Consider the following 18289-nt stretch of genomic DNA (forward strand, 5'->3'; position numbering starts at 1 on the left):
TGACTGGAATAGTAATGTTACCGCATTCTCTCAGTCTGCTGGTACTTTAGATGAAATACTCTGTTGTATGAAAACTCTGTGCATTCTGCTGAAATGAGTATATATTTGAAAACAGCTTAAAAACTTGTTTATACGTTGATAAAAGCGAAGGCGTTTTCAGCTGTCTGTGAAATGTGTGTCTGGAGAAAAAAATAAATAGAATTCCAATTTTTTGGACGCTGATTTTTTTTTATTTTATTTAGTTTTGTTTTTCTCTTGTTTAGCTCTGAAGGAAGAGAGAGGACTGCTGAGTGATTTAGGTAGTTTTATGTTGTTGGGCTCTGTTTTGTACCCCCCGCAACACGAAACTGTCTGAATTGCCTCGCAGTGAATTTCGACTCGACATCGACCTCATCAACAACAGAACTGGAAATAACGCAGTCAGTCTTAACTGTCGTCTTTTTGAGGTTTTAAATTAATTTAGTAAATTCAACAGCGCGACGCGCCATTATACACTGAATTATCTCAGTACGCTGTGTTGTAGGTGTTCGCTCATCACAGTTGAGCGCAATTTGGCGATTCCAATTACTAGAATAGACTGATGCTAATTTTGTTTAGTGCCGGCCTTAGCTGAGAACTTTATAGGGGGGTCCGTGTATAAACACTGGCGGAGAGGAAGAGAAAGGGAAACGCTTTGATTGGATGTGCCGTGGATGGAGCTAAGCCATCGCAAGGCCTCGGTTACGATCAAAGCACTTTGGCCAAAGCCGTGTGCGCGCTGCAGGCCTGTATAGAGCCCACACCGCCCGGATGTTTCTACCTCTCTGGAGGAGCAACACAAAAGCTTTATTGGTGATATTCAGTCCAGACAGCCGAGCAATAACCTGCAGGAAAACAGCCTAATAGCCCTCTTATAAACGCAGCCTGCTATAGCACTCAGCAGTCCGCACTCTCAACAGGACAAGGTTAGAAAGAAAAAAGTCGCTGGAGCCAAAAAAGGACGAAGATCTGATTATATGCAGTTTTAGTTTAGATTGTTGTAGATCTGATTATATGCAGTTTTAGTTTAGATTGTTGTAGATCTGATTATATGCAGTTTTAGTTTTGCCTATTGTAGATAATCTATACATGGAAGACCATCTAAAAGGTAATTTATTTATAATTACATTCTTTAATTTATGCTGTATTTACCTCCTTATTATTTAATTATGTTTGGTGCTTTGATATAGTGGTATATATTAGTGTTAGCTATATATATACATAAATATATTAGCTATATATATACATAAATATATATATATATATATATATATATATATATATATATATATATATATATATATATATAATACATATATATATATACATATATATATATATATATATATATATATATATATATATATATATATATATCACTGTGTAAAAGCAGCAACACTTATTTATATGTGTAAAATATCAATATTGACATATCAATAACGTTTTTAAAACAAAAACATTTACTGTATTTATGTTTATTTGTATTTAATACATCGTTAAATTAAATACAAATAATAATAAATACAGTAAACGTTTTTTTTTGTTTTGTTTTGTTTAGTTTATACGCTTCCTAACTTCTCTCTGCACTCCAGCCATTGCACAGATTTGGAAACAGTTAAGCTAAAACACTGACAAACATCCGAATTATATACAAGTACAGATTATATTGTGTATTAGTTTGTTTTATATTTACTAAAAAGTTAGTGTTTTTCGAACAAGTAAATGCTTCCTAGACAGATAAATACGTTTACATCCCATGTTTTTCAGGTGACTACACCATTTGCCCTGTAGAGATATTATTAATACTTCAATTACTTTATTGTGTCTTCTATAACAATTTGAATCTCATGGTTTGCAATGGAGCTCGAGTCCTGAGCCAGGTTACCCAAAAGATTCATAGATAATCTTAAACGGAATAGCGAGTGTTCATGATTGTCTGTCTGCTCTGATGCTTTTAAGAAATCCACAAAAAGAAAATAAAATAAAAGAAATGCTTGCTCTCACGTCTCACGAAGATCTTTACGCAGTTTGTTTTCAAGAACCTCTCCATTGTGCAGCAACATTAGAGGAAGAGACAGCTCGCTTATTCTGATATCATAACAATGAGTATCGATTAAAGTTATGATGGTATTGCAGTTTCTTTCTCTCTATCTGTTCTTGTGTGGGCTGCTGCTGCATCGCCTCCAGTTTCCTACAGTAACATTAGCTTATTAGGCTAATAGTTGCTATCAATGACACTTCACAATCTGCTGGTTCATTCTGAAACATACACCATGAAAACAAAAGCTGAAACTACACTCTGATACCTGAGAGGTTCAAACAAGTTGGTAATCATTTGAACCTCTCTTAAAAATGATACATTAGAGGCTTGTTTTAATTTACTTTAAATGCAGTACAGCAGCAGCACACACCTCTGGAAACGCTACTGAATGACTGGTCCCTGCTAGTAGATCATATCTCAACTATTCCATGGCACTTATTGCCGTATAAAGCTTACATATGGCTCACGTAACGATTGACTTTATTTCTTAAACATGTCTGTAATATTTTATGTCACCTCGCGCCTGCTATAAACATTATGCGTTGGCCACATGCAACGAGTAACGCCTGCAAGATCCTGCATTTCTTGGAGTCTGTTATTATGTTATTATCTTTATCTATGCAGACTTAACCTTTAGATTAAAGAATAAGCTTTAAATATTTGTTAGTCCAGTCTTGATTTCATGGAGATGTTGGTGCACACATAATATCAGGGTTTATCAAACACAGGGCCGCTTTTTTCTACCTCACGAAGAGGAATGAACTTAATTGCGAGGATAAAATCATAGCCTCGTTCGTAAAAGCATACGGTTCTTCCATTAACAGTTTTACTGCAAAATGGAGGCTATGTCACTGCGTGCCCCTTTATTGTTCTCTCCCATGGTCACGTGTCTGCGTCCTCCAATCCAGTCTCGGCCACGGTTCAACTTATCCCAGGTCTGTAGTTCACCGCGAAGTCAAGGAGTTACTACAATTGCACATTTGCACTGATTCTGCGTTTGTGGCCATTTGGTGGTGGGAGCGCACGCCAGGGTCGCGCCCAGTGCCTGCTGTTTTGTGATGTCCACGCTGGGCACTCTGGCGTATTACGCTGACTCGCACATTCCACATGAGGATGACGACGAGGAGGATCATCATCACCATCATCATCCCCTGGCTGCGAGCTTCTCGGCAGCGCCGGCGCTCCAGCACGCGCGAGAGCTGACGCTGTGCGACTATGGCGAGCAGGAGTCCTACCCTTTCCAGGCCAGGTCGGCTATTTTCGGCGCCTCGTGGAGTCCCGTCTCCGTGCAGCCGCCGGGTAGCGCGTCCGTCGCTTACCAGCCTTACGTGCACCCCGCGTGCCCCACGGCGGAACCGGAGGCGGCGTGCGCGCGCCCCTGGGCGCCCGAGCCGCTGTCTGCCTCCCTGCCGTTCGCGGGGCTTCCCACGGATACGCAGCACGAGATCAAGCTGGAGCCGCTGCTCCGGCCCGGGGAGTGCACGGCGCTCGGGGGCGCTGAGGCGGAGCAGCACGACGCGACCCTCGCAGTAAAGAAGGTGTCCGGCCAGGCGGATCCTGCCCAGCCGAACGACGAGAAAACGTCAACAGATGCCAAACCAGAGCTGGACCCAAGTAAGTGCGGCTCTGTTTGTTGCAGCATATTCCGGACTGTTATTTTTACGCAAACGACGTAGGCCTTAGTTTATTCAAAGACCAGAACGGGTGAAAAAGCATTTCAAATAAATAAATAATTATATAAATAAAAACAGAGAGCTATCTGGGTTATTAATTATAAAAAAAAATCTGATTTTTTCAGATAATTCGAAGTAAAATTGTTATAATTTCTTCGTTCACTCCTGAATTCTTGGGTCAAAATGTGCATCGAATCATGTTCTCCAATTAGTATTTCCTTTCGCGCTTCGTTAAATTTATTTTTGGATTTGGAGTTAACAGGGTGATCTATATGTATTTTAATCCAGACAATTAGAAAAAACATAAAAAACATAGTGTGTTGTTTGTCACAGTTTAGCTGCAGCACCGACTGGCTGATATTTTCGTATAAAGCCTCTCGACTGTGTCCTCTTATGACGCAAAAAGATCAAATATAAAGGCCTTATAAATAACAATAACACACACATGGACACACTGGACCGCCTGAGAGAATTAAATGCTCATAAGCCCCTGTTTTCGCATCTTGTAGATAGTGAGAAAAAAGGCGATCTGTTTGCTCATGTAACACTGACAATATGTGCTTTACGCACAAATTTCATAGTCTGAAAATAATGTAAAAACTGCATTGAAGTTGATAAGACGTTTGTTTGGCTGCACATATTTTTCCTTTCCGGCCTACAGCCCAGCCGCAGTCCAACCATCATAAAATGGTCATAAAATGGCCGCAGTGTGTAATCCTCAGGGCAATATGACTAGCCTCTGTCTCTCCCTTTTCGACCCCTTTTGCAGATAACCCCGCGTCCAACTGGCTACACGCGAAGTCCGGCCGAAAAAAACGCTGCCCTTATACTAAGCACCAGACTCTCGAGCTGGAAAAGGAGTTTCTCTTTAACATGTACCTGTCCCGCGACCGTAGATACGAAGTGGCAAGGCTTCTAAATCTCACCGAGAGACAAGTCAAAATTTGGTTCCAAAACCGTAGGATGAAGATGAAGAAGTGCAACAAAAATCGACCAAAAGACAGCTGCGAATAGGATAAGTGCACTGCAGTGGTCTGAACCGCTTTTCTTTCCTGCGCACACGGACTTACGCATCTGCTTTCACGTAAAGCAATGACAGCAACAACAACAAGAACAAAAACAGAACAATTTCCTCAGCACAGTCTCTCGGACTGAGAATGTGCCTGTGTAATAACAAGAATAGAATAATAATATTAGTGGCGTCTTTGTGTTAGACTGTTTGTCAGTCCTCCTGTCTTGTGTTTGCTTGTTGTTTAGGTCTAAATATTTACTTTTTTGTGTACATTTTGAGCCTTTTTTCAGTTCTGGGGGAATTTTCCACGTAGGCTACTGATTTCAGGGATCTGTACTGAAATACTCGATGTTATAGGCTAGCTAGTGTTTGGTTTGCATGAGTGTCAGCTCACGATATCGATGTTTTATGTAACTACCTAGATGTATTTAAACTACCTATTTGCATTATGAATATTCGTGTTTTGTCGTAAAGACATCAGTGAATTTTGTATCGTAAACATGCTTGAATTTGTTATGTTTTGTTTTGTGAATAAGAGAAAACAAGAAAAAGCCTGTACGACAAATACCTCAAATGATCAGATCAGCCATTTCCCAATGAGAGATCATCTGTGTAGATGACAAAAATAAAAGTTGTGAAAATGTGAGATTTGTTATTGTTGCATTCCTGATTGCTAACAGTAGACTTGTATAGAGGTTCAGTGCACCACACTGATATTTCTGTTCATTTGCCAGATTAAATCTTCAGATTTCCATTGTGTTTATATCTATAGCGCAGGTTCTCACGTTTGTTTTACACTATTCCAGTGTTGTGATTAATAATAGCAAAGATAGACGTTCTTTCAGAAAAACTGCACGTTTATCTTGAGGTCGAGGCCTTCAGGGAGAAAACAAAGTGTGCTGGGAATAAGAGTTCAGACTCTGTGTCTGTCCACCGTTGAGTCTTCTTCTCCAGCTCTTCCTCCGGCCTGCACAGTGTCCCGTTAACTGCCTGCATAAATAAGCTGGAGTGCGCTGCTTGTGGACGGGCCTGTGCGTGTTATATGTACGCGCCCTCGCAAATGATATTGGTGACCATACGGCAATAAACCACAATCATAGTCTTAACTGTTTATGGGGTGCAAAGCGATTGAGGGTCGACCTGTTGGGACTTTTTTTTTGACGCCACCCTCCCTTATCAACATCAGTATAATAACACGGGCTTCTCCGTGTGACAAACATAGGAGGAGGGCAATTACAGGAACACTGGTCTACCGCATACGCCATAAAACTTTAATACACAAAACATGCACGAACACATACACACGCGCGAGCTTCTTGCTTTTGTATTTTTATCTTTGTGGGGTTACTGTATGGAAGTGCTGCTATGCCTGAACCAGGATCCAAATTCAGTGAACAAAAACAAATGTTTTGGATTGTAATTTTCCGAATAAAATCTACATTTACACAACGAAAAAATTCTAGATGTTACTTTAAGATGATGGTAAGATGGTGAGTATTCTGTTTTTGGCAGTTGCATCTTTTATTTGTATGTGTGTGTGGGGGGAGTTGTTTTCTTGCCTATAGGCTGTTGTTTGGTCGACCATGATGGGCCTGTTTGCAGGGGGCCCGTCACACACAAAGCCATAAAATGTTGGCTCTTCATTTTTAAAGTAAAATTTAAAAAGAAAGAAAAAAAATAGCATGAAATTTTCTAAATGTATATTTTCGATGATGGTCAGATGGTGATCATTCTGTCTTTGGCAGCTTTTATTTGGGGGGCTGTTTTGCTTGCGTGGTTGACCATGATGGGTCTGTTTTTAAGGGTCCCGTCACAGGCAGCGCCATAAAATAATTGCCTCTTCATTTTTCTATTTAAATTTTTAGTTGCAGAAAAAAAAAGAAAAAAAGAAAAAAGAAAAGAGTAAAGAAAAAAAAGAAAAAAGAAACTGCATTAATATTTGATGATTTCAATATGTGACGTTTAGATCATAGTAAGATGGTGATCTTTTTTGCGGCTGGAATGTCTTGCTTGCTTGGTCGACCATGATGGGCCTGTTTTCAAGGGTTCCGTCGCAGACAGTGCCATAAAATGCGCAAACTGTCTGGATTTCTGCACTAATTACTTTATTACCGCAACAATTCCGGCGCTCCAGCCCAGACCACCCATTTGTTGCCAGGGCAAGCACAAAGACGCAGCGGAAAGCCACAAATCCAGCCATTGGACTACTTCTTGCCTTTGGCCCTGTGAATCTCTTTAATCGTGCCCAGTTGAATTTCAGGTTTCTCTAACAATTCGCTTCGTAAGGGAAAACAAAAGATCAGTTTAAAATATAAAATGTAAGAATATCCTGGATTTTGATGCCCACACTGGCTCAGTTACACGCCAATATCTGAAGCTTACTTTACTTTGAACGGTAGACTTTATACGTACCGCGAGGCTAGCTAAAACATCTAGATTTCAGAGTTGCTCTTCATTCGCTCAAGCAGACAGATAAACAGGCTCCACCAGGATAATGACAGAATAATATTGTGCGTAATGATGCTTCAAAACTAACAGCTTGGTGGCAGTCTGCCAAGGCGGAATGTATGTAACATAAGCCGGCATCCGTATAGAGGAAGCGATTGTCAACAGAAGAGCGGCACTGCTGCTGTTACCACTAGTATCCAGCAGGTGGAGGCAGTGCTCTGACTAAAACTTCCAACGCCACGCCTACGTGAACCTTCAGCAATGAAACTAATTAACACCATGGAATGGATAATCGATCCTAGAGCTATCTGACTGACCGCAGGGCTTGCTGCTTTACAGCAAATTTAAGCAAGAGGGGATGTCTCGTCTACTGATCATTACTATAGGCTAAAGGAGATTTCTTCTATAAAAAGGTGCCCCGAAGGAAGAGATTACTACGACGTTATCCTCCATCAGTGGGATCGAGTAGTCTAGGAGCAAGAAACTTCTTCAGTAGGGCTGTGTTTGTTTATTATAATAGTTTAATAACAGTTTGAGTCTAGTGCGCCAAATGCACTCAAAGACATAAGTCAATCAAATTCTCCTTATGCGGAGACCAGACTAATCTGACCAAGGGATGCTAAACGAGATGTTGATGCCTTCAAACAATGTCTGCAGTGGTTACGTTAAACCTGCCCAGACACACACTTCTGAAGTTTTCCAGCTTGATTTAAACTGAAAAGACAAAAACTTATGTTCTTTATCTACACCTCACGGCCCTATCACAGTATAAATTAATCAAACATTATTCAGGCCAACTCGAGTCTTTTTACATCTCCTAAGGCCCGCTATAACAGCATCCCTCACTTACTGTAGACCACAAAAGGGTTCCATATAGTACAAAGAGGTTCTTTGACTTGTAGGAGTAGCAGAACAATTTTGTTGCTTTATAGAACCATTTATATCACGTTGTCTGTCATAAACAATATCAATTTAACCATGCACAGAGCCATGCATTCAATAGGGTCCTCCCCAATAGGGTTGTTATGGTTCTACATATAACCATTGCCTGAAAGAACACTTGTAGAACCACTTTTCAGGGTGTACACTGTTTACTTAAAGACACGAGTTGTTCCATTTGCTGGTTGTTCTTACTGTATAATTACAGTCAAGCTACAGTTCAATGTTCAGCAAGTAAATACAGTTACTATCTTGGTCACTTTAAAAAGATGCATTGTTTTAACTTGAAACAGTTTTCAACCTGGCTGAAATATTACTTAATTGAACTTAACAGTAAGTTAACAGAACAACAATTTGTGTCTTACATTCTATTATTATTTATTTTTTTTTACATTGTTACAAATAAAGGTTCTGTGTAGGTACATTTTTTGTTCCTCAATATACAAACAATGTAAACGTTCCCTCAAAGGTACAGCAGTGGTTTTAAGGTCCAGCTGTGTACCTTAAATCATTTTTTTTCATAAGCTAATGTTTTAAAATGGAACAATAAAATAAAAAGCCTGGAGACGAGACAGGGTGTGTGGAGTCAGTACACCTTAGATAATATAATTTCAATGGATTATGATACAATTATGTTCCCTGACTAAAAGTACTGAGATATACACTTGAGGGTGCCACCCCAGTGACAAGAGGGGTACTGCCCCAGTGACAGTTTCACAGCTTTTTTCTTAAAGTGTATTTGACGTTGAGTACAATCAGAGGTGGGTAGCAATAATTATTTACTCAAGTACATGTACTTGAGTAAAATATTGATGATTTATTCTCTCCTGAGTATTATGAGCAATCATAATACTCTTACTTTCACTCAAGTATATTTGTGAGTAAAGGATTTTATTCAGTTGCATTTTAACCATTCGTATTTAGTTGGTAATTCCTTTTTGTGGTGACAACACTGCTTTGTTATTGGTGACACCTCTGACTTTGGACCTTTAGCATTTCATTTTTGACCAAAATAATTCCAAAAATAGAAGAGTAGAGCGTGAATAAACTTCAGTTCCTGTGCTGATGGGTGTTGAGAAGTTTACTAAGAAGTTCCACTGCAGTTCTATAAGTTACTCAGTATTTAAGCAGTTTTTTGACCCACTAACTTTGTACTTGTTCTCAAATTGCTTTTTAAAATGAATACTTATCAATTCATTGATAATTTATAGTTTTAATTGACTAGGGGCTTAGACAACTCTGCCCACCTCTGAAAACAATCTGAATAAAAAGTAAATACTTAATTTTTTGAATTTAACAAATCATCTTAAAAGTGCAGACCTAGAGTAAACAATGGAGTGAACATGATTCCTTATTTGCCATGACGTTGCAAGCGCAAGGCCGTATCCTGATGTAGCATTTTTATAGCCTATGCTATGTTTACGCTATCACTGCTTGTAAACAATGGAAAATTTTCAGATCTCAGCTCAACAGCTCCAGGAAATGCAGTTCATCTGTATTTATGTTACATTTTCACTACTTTCTGGTCTTAAAGAGTGAGAAAGTAAATGTTTGTATTCAGTAATGTCCAAAAAAAAAAAATCACTTCACATTCCCACTGTGGCTTTAAGAAATCTTATGCAAAAATGATCGAGTCTCAGCTGCCGCTAGGGGCAGTACTGAGCCTTTTCATTTTAACCCAGCTTCCATTATCTCCACTCACTGCTGAGGTGAACACCCCCCTCTACCTAAATAATCGAAGCTATTACTGGACCAACGACCAAACTGACCTCAGATTTATGTAGAAAGGAGTCCGATACCACCACAGTGGGTCTCATATAGAAGTAAATCTGCACTGCATTACAGCAGAACAAACGTAGTCCCATTCTACGGCCTCATTCTGAGGAATGGTGCGTTTTCTGGAATATTCTGCGTGTACATTTGTACATTGAAACTGCGGATTAGTTTTATTTCCTTGTGCCTCGCAATGGCCCTACATGTCAAATAGTCTCATGTTTCCAAGTCAGGGCTTTAGAAAAGACGCTCACATTCAAAAGCCTTGCAGCATACACGAGACTTCCGTGAGGGCTGGTTTTCAGTGCTCTTTCCTGACCCCACGACCCGCAATACATCAAACCCGAGGTCAACTCCAGACAAGCAGGGCCATTTTTTGTGGTCTGGTGCAAGATGTTCAAGTGGTGGCTATAAGGATCAGCACCTGGGTTCAGGAGGTTTAGTGACACCGCCAACACATCCCATTCCAGAAAGCCATGGCCATTTGCTGGTCACTTTTTGCTTTTATTTATGGTTTCAGTGCAAACCACTGACCCAAAAGCGTTCTGGTACAGTTAGACATAGCGTAGAACTGGCAAATGAGCCAGAAACCACAGATCTTCAATGGTACATGCTGGTATGATATATATGGTATATATAAAACTCAACATTGATCAAGTATGCAGGAAAAAATGTCTTATGATTCAACCGTGTCAATCGGTTGCACGTGAATAACAAATGCTACACCAACACAATTGCAGCCTTTCATTTTACTTCTTTTGGCAAGAACTGTGTTGATGTAATGCATTCGTTCATGTTCAACAGCTTCCTAATATGCCTAATACTCGTTTATCTGCACCTCATTAAAGGGTTCATGTCACGGAAATCCAAATTATTGGTATATCATTAACTCTTAAGTCCATACAGTTCATATATGGAGCTGCAAAAACAGCCCATATTGAATTGTGATGTCTGAAAAACACTTACATTAGACTGTCTATTCAGCTTTCAACAGTTTAATCTTGTGTTTCAGCCTGATGTGCTTTTTAAACGAGGTACAATACAGGGCAGCCACTCAGAATACAGCTCATTTACATATATCAGTCTTAAAGGCACAGTTACAAAAAGAGCATGTTTAATTCTAAGGGATGAAGACAGGTTGGAAAATGATCATGTAGAAATAGAGAAATGTAAAAATATGGCTATTTTAGTACAAAAATATGCACAAACATCATATATGGACATCATGGAAAAACTAAATACAAATAAGATGTATGACATTAGCCCTTTAAGTTTAATGTCCATTTGTCTATTCTTCAATAAGCTTAAGCGTCATGCATCGTGTTTGGGAACAAATGGTTTGAAAGCATAAAGTTGTGATTTCTAAGACAGTTGATAGACTTTTAAACACAACTGTAGATAGATAGATAGATAGATAGATAGATAGATAGATAGCCACGAGAACTGGGCATTTTGCTAACATCATATCTCTGCAGCAAGGGCTACTTGTTCAACGTCACGTCCTGAACAGGACTGTGTACAGCTCTGTCTCAGTGTCTTATAGCTGATATGGCCGGAAATGACACACACACACACACCTCCAGACGAACAATGGCAGTATGGAGCTCATTTACAACCCAGAGCAGTGTGTGTGTGTGGGTAGAGGGTCATCCATCAAACGCCAGCGTGCTTGTGCTACTGTGGGCTGCTGCCTCTGCAGACACCATAAACACCCAATATACGCCTCAGTCGCGCTCATTCACACTGCATGCGCAGAGGAAAAACCCAACAAGAGTGTCGAATAGCTCCATCAACAGAATCCAAACGAGGGTTTAAAATGATAGAAGTGTGCACGGGTAGGATTTGTAGCGTACCAGGTGCTGGATTCGGAGTCAGGCAGTGGTCTCACCTTGGGGGTGGCTTTGTTTTGCGCAGGACGCACGGGCCTGACTTTTTTGTTGTTATTGTTTTTCTCTGCTGTTGGTTGAGATGGACATGTTGTTTGGGTAGGCCTCCGTCTTTTTATTTTTATAACATCCACGAGTAAAGTAGTCCCATGTTGATAACAAAAGCTTAGCTTGTTATTTATCAGAATTTGGATAAATGCAGCATACGCTTAATAATAATAATAATAATAATAATAATAATAATAATAGACTCTGTGCAGAATATGTGCATAAATTTTAAATTTAATTAAGTAAAAGAACTGATATATTTAATAATGCATGGTTATTTGTCCAGCAATTGGAAGATGATCTGTGTTCATCAAAATTCATTGGCCGGTTTTATTCGTTTATTCGAGTAAAACAGTGGTCCAAGTTTTCTCCCATTTTTAATGTTGCAGGAGTTTATAAATGTCAGCGATCAGCATTCAGTCTTAAGTGTAACAGACGGTGAGCGAGGCTCTGCATCGTGCCAGACACGTTCACAAAGACGCGGCGCTGGAAGCCTTATCAGAGAGAAAGGCCAATAACCATAGACTGCTTTTATAACTGCATGTACAAGCAATATTCTCGATATGAGATCATGAACAGGATGATATCAGAGTCACCGAATTAAATGGAAACGCTGTACTTTATCACATAATATATGGCTCACATTTTGCTCACTCTTTAAAATGGATGTAGCTTCACTAATACATTGAAATTAGCATATAGGATTTATTTAAATTTAGCCCTGCCATGCAGGAGAACACGTTATATTTTTTAATGACAAAGAGGCGTTTTTTGATTATTATTGTTCTGCCTATTTCTGACTAATAAATCCAGTAGCAATCGAGGCGTCTCTTCATTAAGCAATGCACACATTTACAACACAATCAAAATATTTACATCATAAATGTACATTCAGTAATTCTGACTGAAATTAATGAAAGTGAAGTTGCTGCAATCGAAACAGTTAATAATGTTAAATGTGTGTTTATACTGGATCGTAATGACTCCCATTGAACTATTCTATAAATAAGCACATCATTTACACAGACTGTCCTGTAAATGAATCTCCAGCACATACAGCCTAAAATAGCATTTAAACAATACAGCAATAAAAATGTAAATAATACACAGTAAAAATAAACATATCTGGAAACAAATGTAGAGTAACGAGGCAACCGGTGAATGTGGAGTAAATATGGAATAAGCACTAATTCGTTACATTTATTGAGTCCATGTTCTTCTGTGCGCTCAAATAGTGAGAAAAACCACAGGTTCTGCCTCTTTGTAGAAAAATGTGTAGGACGAAATGGGTATTTTTGAAGAATGCCAACACCCACATGCTCTGTATACAAAAGCTCCTGCGCAACGGCAGAACCTTTCTGTTTGTGTCTCGCAGCCTTGTTCATTTTTAAATCCTCTCCTCCACAAAGTCTCCCTTTCGAAAAGCGAAAATAATGCAGAGTGAACGAATATTCGATCCCCAATGTCGTCCTCGAGCATATCCGGTCTGAAATTCTTGTTAAGGTCAGTCCATTTATTCCCCCAAACAAAATATTTTTTATAAACGTATTTATAAATGGAGAGAAACTCTTCATGGTGAGTTCTATGTTGTTCCCTTCTCCCTGGCCACATATGATCTAAGAGAGTGTTAGATGGTTTAAATGTGTTCTTAGGGCACGAAGCTGTCAGACCTTTTGGCGAGTAAGATTGATAGCGTGCAGGCTTCCAGGGCTCTTTGTTTGGAATATAAGCAATAAAGTGCTTATGGCCTACTCCCGCTTAGCTGAGCTCTTCTCAAGGCAAAAGGAAGGAAAAAAACACATCACAGCTGAAAACAGCTCTGGATTTATACATTTATCAAGCATTCATAAATATGAGCTATGGAGAGTAGACTGGGCCGTCCAGTAAGCATTGCTTCAAATCCTCAAAGTCACTGCAAGGTCAGAGAAGGAGACAGTATATAAGCTATTTTACATGCTTTAGTTTACATGCATTAGTGTAGGAGTGAAGCTTAAAGGAAGTTTGGCACGATTAGATTGAAAATGAAAAAAGAGGGATTATTAAATTGAATAAATAACAAAATAAAGGTCTTATGAAAGTAAGCTCATAGATAGATAGATAGATAGATAGATAGATAGATAGGACTTTCTTGATTGGGGAAATTGATGAGTTTTATTTATATATATATATAAATATATATATATATATATATATATATATATATATATATATATATATATATATATATATATGTTCCTGGGTGTGTATGCGAAAAGAGAATTACATTTACATATATGTTATACTTATATATGAAATATTAAATATATGAAATATTTTTAGTTATGTGACAGAGAGAAACAGGATATATCCCATTTTCGAGCTTTATTACTGAATTTTAAAAGCCAGACACACTTGAGTTTTACACACAGTTAAAGGCATCGATTTGGGACAAAGCCCATGCAGATGCGCATGCGCGCGTCAACATTTCCAACCGGCATGAACTGCTGGAGTGAGAACTGCGCGAGTCCACGCGCTCCTCCCTTCCCCTATGCGCGTGCACGCGCCTCTACGTTTCTGCCCCGCGCGCGTACCCCGTGCGAGAGCGCGCATTATTCTAAGCAAAGTTGCGGTAAAACTCGTGAGCAGGATGAGCGCGTTTCTTTGGTCGGGACGGTCGTCGAGTGCTGCTGGTGTGGAGAGTGAGCAGGCGGGCTGGCCCGCAGTCCGGCTACAGTGGGAGACGACGAGTGGGGGCGAGGAGGCGGACACGCTGTGGCTCAGATAGAACTGTCTGCAGAAAGAGCCAGAGCTACTTATGATCTACCGAGCGGCGGACAAACTGGCCATAAATGCGCGAATAAACTGGCCCGTCCCCGAGCGCGAGGCGTTCCTCTCAGACTTCTCTCGATCAATCACACAGACAGTGGCTTCTTTTGATTAAACCCCAAATTGTCATTGGACAGAGGTAATCATGTGACAAGCAATACGGTCCAATTTCAACCTTGTCTCCATGAAAGCAATAGTTTAATGGTATCGCCGTTCCCACACGGCCGTAATCAGCAATATAGTTTTTTTTAATTTTTTTTTATTTTTTTATTTTTTTATTTATTATTTTCCCCCCACCACACACACTGTATTTCATTATTTCTTCTCGAGCCATAAATCCGTGAGCGGTGACTTGTGAAGACTCCTCGGAGATGAATTACGAATTCGAGCGAGAGACGGGTTTTATCAACAGTCAGCCGTCGCTCGCTGAGTGCCTGACGTCCTTTCCCCCTGTCGCTGATGCATTTCAAAGTTCATCAATCAAGAGCTCGACGCTTTCACGCTCGACACTGATTCCTCCTCCTTTCGAGCAGACCATCCCGAGCCTGAACCCGGGCAGCCACCCTCGCCACAGCCGCCCCAAGCAGAACCCCAATGGCTCCTGCCCGCTGCCCGCCGCCTCCTTACCGCCGGAATACCCGTGGATGAAGGAGAAAAAAGCTTCAAAGAAAAACCAGAGCTCGGCTGCAGCCACCACTGAACCTTCTCCGGTTTATTTCTCTCCTCAAGGTAAAATAAGAGTCCTGTCCACTTTAATGTTGATTGTTTATTTTACTTTTTTTTATTAGCTTTTAAGAATTTTGGGCTGACATAATTCCACCCATGTTTGCTAAGTCAATCTAAAGTTGACAATTTAGGAATTAATGACCAGCAGGTCAATTTTAAGGTCTCACATTTCCAACCTATGTCTGATAAGTCAGTTTTAAGCTGATATTATTTAACTAGTGTTTGTTGTTCAACAATTGTCGGTCTAAAGTTGACAATTGCCGAAATAATGATTATGGGGTCCATTTTAAGGTTTCATTTCTGCAACTAAAGCTGACTTTATTAAACAGTAGTTTGGTAAAAATGACTGAAATTGACTGGGAGAAAACGAACTTCAGCTCAACCATTCATTTTTACAAAGGGAGCGAGTTTGGTGTTGACTTCTCAACTCCGCTCGCGCTCCTCGGGGCGTGAATTTTAATATTTGACAGTAATGAAGAGTGATAGATTGAGGTATTCCTCAAGTCGGCAGCTGCCGTGTTCATTAATCTCCTCTCGGGCTGGTCACACCAGACACATCGCTGCGCTCTGGCTTTTGGGGAGGCCGAAGACACAAATTACTCCCAGCGCCGTGGCTCGAGTCCCACAAACAATTTATGCCCCCCCGAGAAGCGCCATATATTTGACAAGTTTGCGAGGTGAGCTGTAGGGCCCACTGCGCCGTGTTGTAATTAGTGGCATCTCTGTAATATATAACGCAGTGGTGTGATTTCTCCTCCAACAATCCTCACCCCCCTCCTCCTGTTTTACAGGATCTCCGGAGCTCGCGGATGGAGGCGGCGGGGCGACGACCCGCAGGCTGCGCACGGCCTACACCAACACGCAGCTGCTGGAGCTGGAGAAGGAGTTCCACTTCAACAAGTACCTGTGCAGGCCGAGGCGGGTGGAGATCGCCGCGCTGCTCGACCTGACCGAGAGGCAGGTGAAGGTGTGGTTCCAGAATCGCAGGATGAAGCACAAGCGCCAGACGCAGTGCAAGGAGAACCACCACGGCGAGGGCCGGCCGGCCAGCCTGGAGGCCTCGGCTGACGGGAAAGCGCTTCTGCCGCAAGCCTCTTCTGGAGCTCTCTCGGAGAGGGAGGGCTACGCGTTCCAGCACAACGCATCGCCTCTTCAGCATTCGCAGAATGGACACAATGGGGACGCGCAAAGCTCTACTGTTTCTCCTTTGAGCAGCAATGAGAAAAATCTGAAACATTTTCCCAACCCGTCACCCACTGTTCCTCTCTGCCCAGCAACAATGGCCTCGGAGAGCGCATCTGCCCGGGACAATGGCTCTCCCCCGGCCCTGGACTTCCACGTTTTCTCCTCGGATTCCTGCCTTCACCTCTCAGATGCCATATCCCCGAGTTTGTCAGACTCTCCCATGGGTTTATCAGCAGAGACTTTTGACTTCTTCTCCGAGACGCTCACAACTATCGACCTGCAACACTTGAGCTACTAACTCTAAAAAAAAAAGTTTCAATCGCAAAAACAGGAGTCGCTATCTTTCTCACGTTGATGGTCAGTGTGTTTTAATTATGACTTTCAAACTAATAAAAATTAGACCTAGACCGTTAGCTTACGATGTGTTCAGTTTAATTGTTTCAAATTGAATGATCGTTTGTGTTTACAACGTTTAAAAAAAAAAAAAGAAATGATATTTTTCTCGTTTTTATTTTTGTATCATTTCCACCCCTCGGCCGTATGTGCCGTATTTTCCTAGAATAAATTTTTACTTGTTATCGAAGAGAAAGCAGGCCGCTGTGTTTTGCATTAATCTGAGTAATCCTTTTGTAGTATTTGCTGGGTCAGGCCACAGGGCTTTGGTCAACAGTAAATGTAATTCAATGTTATTAATTAAAAAAGTGAGCGAGAGAGGTGAATGGGTGCATTGGCAGGTGCTAACATAATATTATGATGTTATATAGGTGATAATAATATTTAATTTTTTTGGAGTAGTTACGAGAACTTTTTTTAAGCAGGTGTTTGTTGAGCTATTAAAAAAGTGCACATTCAGACCCGCTGTACATATTCCCAAATACAGGCTTATTGCAAATATCCTCCTCACGGGCTGAGTAGTTTTATATAAGCAAAACATAGGCCGAAATATATATTGCTTGCCTTTAATGAAATCGGCAGAGGCCTTAACTGTTGCTTGGGTATTTAGATGCATTTAAATGCGCAGCGAAATCATTTTAAGGAAAGCGTCCTGAGAGATGGATGTCCCTGCTGGTGCACAGCCTAGAAAATAAACTCTGAGTGTATCGGAAAACGCGGGGAGTTCCCTGGCCAAGAGCTGTAACGTTTAGGAGTTTAGCAATTAAATTTTATAGCCTATTAAACCTTCGACACGGGCCTAGTGTTGAGGCAGCAGTCTAATTCAATCTGCTCTCGAGAATGTGCCTTCAGCTTCACAACCAGTCAGCATTATCCAGTTTATATTCACGTGGTTCAGAATTTGTTCGGAAAATCAAAATTCGTAGACTTCTCGATTTTTAAAGTTGGATTAGAATCATTAGCTATATATATATATATATATATATATATATATATATATATATATATAAAACCACATATTTTGCCTATTATTCCAAGAATGAATATTTTATGAGGTGAGTTTTTGTCCAAAAAACTTTCTTTAGGCTACATTTGCTAGCCACGCGCAGAATGGTCCTCATGCTCTCTCCCAAACACAACAAATGTTTCTCCTGATTTAATGCTCGTGCTTTCTTGTAGCCCCTCTTATGTACTACATCCCACCACAATAAATATGATTTCGCTAGGGGCAGCCAGAAACAGATATTATGCTAGTCAAATCAATGAGGAACATTTATGGGAACCACGATTTGTCAGCTGAGGTCAGTTTGTGTAGGTTTATATTAAAGTATGTTAAAAAGCT

At 40.4% G+C, this 18289-nt stretch overlaps 2 protein-coding genes across 3 annotated transcripts; both read left to right on the top strand.

Moving 5' to 3' along the window:
- Positions 1-232: 232 nt before the first annotated feature.
- hoxa2b (homeobox A2b) lies at positions 233-17889 on the top strand. Of its 2 annotated transcripts, XM_036583075.1 has the most exons (3): positions 233-1126; positions 15177-15372; positions 16161-17889. In XM_036583075.1, the coding sequence occupies exons 2-3, from the start codon at positions 15288-15290 to the stop codon at positions 16850-16852; spliced, it is 777 nt and encodes a 258-aa protein (XP_036438968.1). In that variant the 5' UTR covers positions 233-1126; positions 15177-15287; the 3' UTR covers positions 16853-17889. The 2 variants fall into 2 exon arrangements, with proteins under 2 accessions (XP_036438968.1, XP_036438959.1); XM_036583066.1 differs by lacking the exon at positions 233-1126 and having other exon boundaries at positions 14951-15372.
- hoxa9b (homeobox A9b) lies at positions 2779-5388 on the top strand. Its single transcript, XM_036583087.1, has 2 exons — positions 2779-3673; positions 4502-5388. Exons 1-2 carry the CDS (start codon positions 3118-3120, stop codon positions 4744-4746), a joined length of 801 nt encoding a protein of 266 aa, XP_036438980.1. The 5' UTR covers positions 2779-3117; the 3' UTR covers positions 4747-5388.
- Positions 17890-18289: the final 400 nt, after the last annotated feature.

Source organism: Colossoma macropomum, unplaced genomic scaffold (genome assembly GCF_904425465.1).
Source record: "Colossoma macropomum unplaced genomic scaffold, Colossoma_macropomum, whole genome shotgun sequence".
Taxonomy (NCBI): Eukaryota; Metazoa; Chordata; class Actinopteri; order Characiformes; family Serrasalmidae; genus Colossoma; species Colossoma macropomum.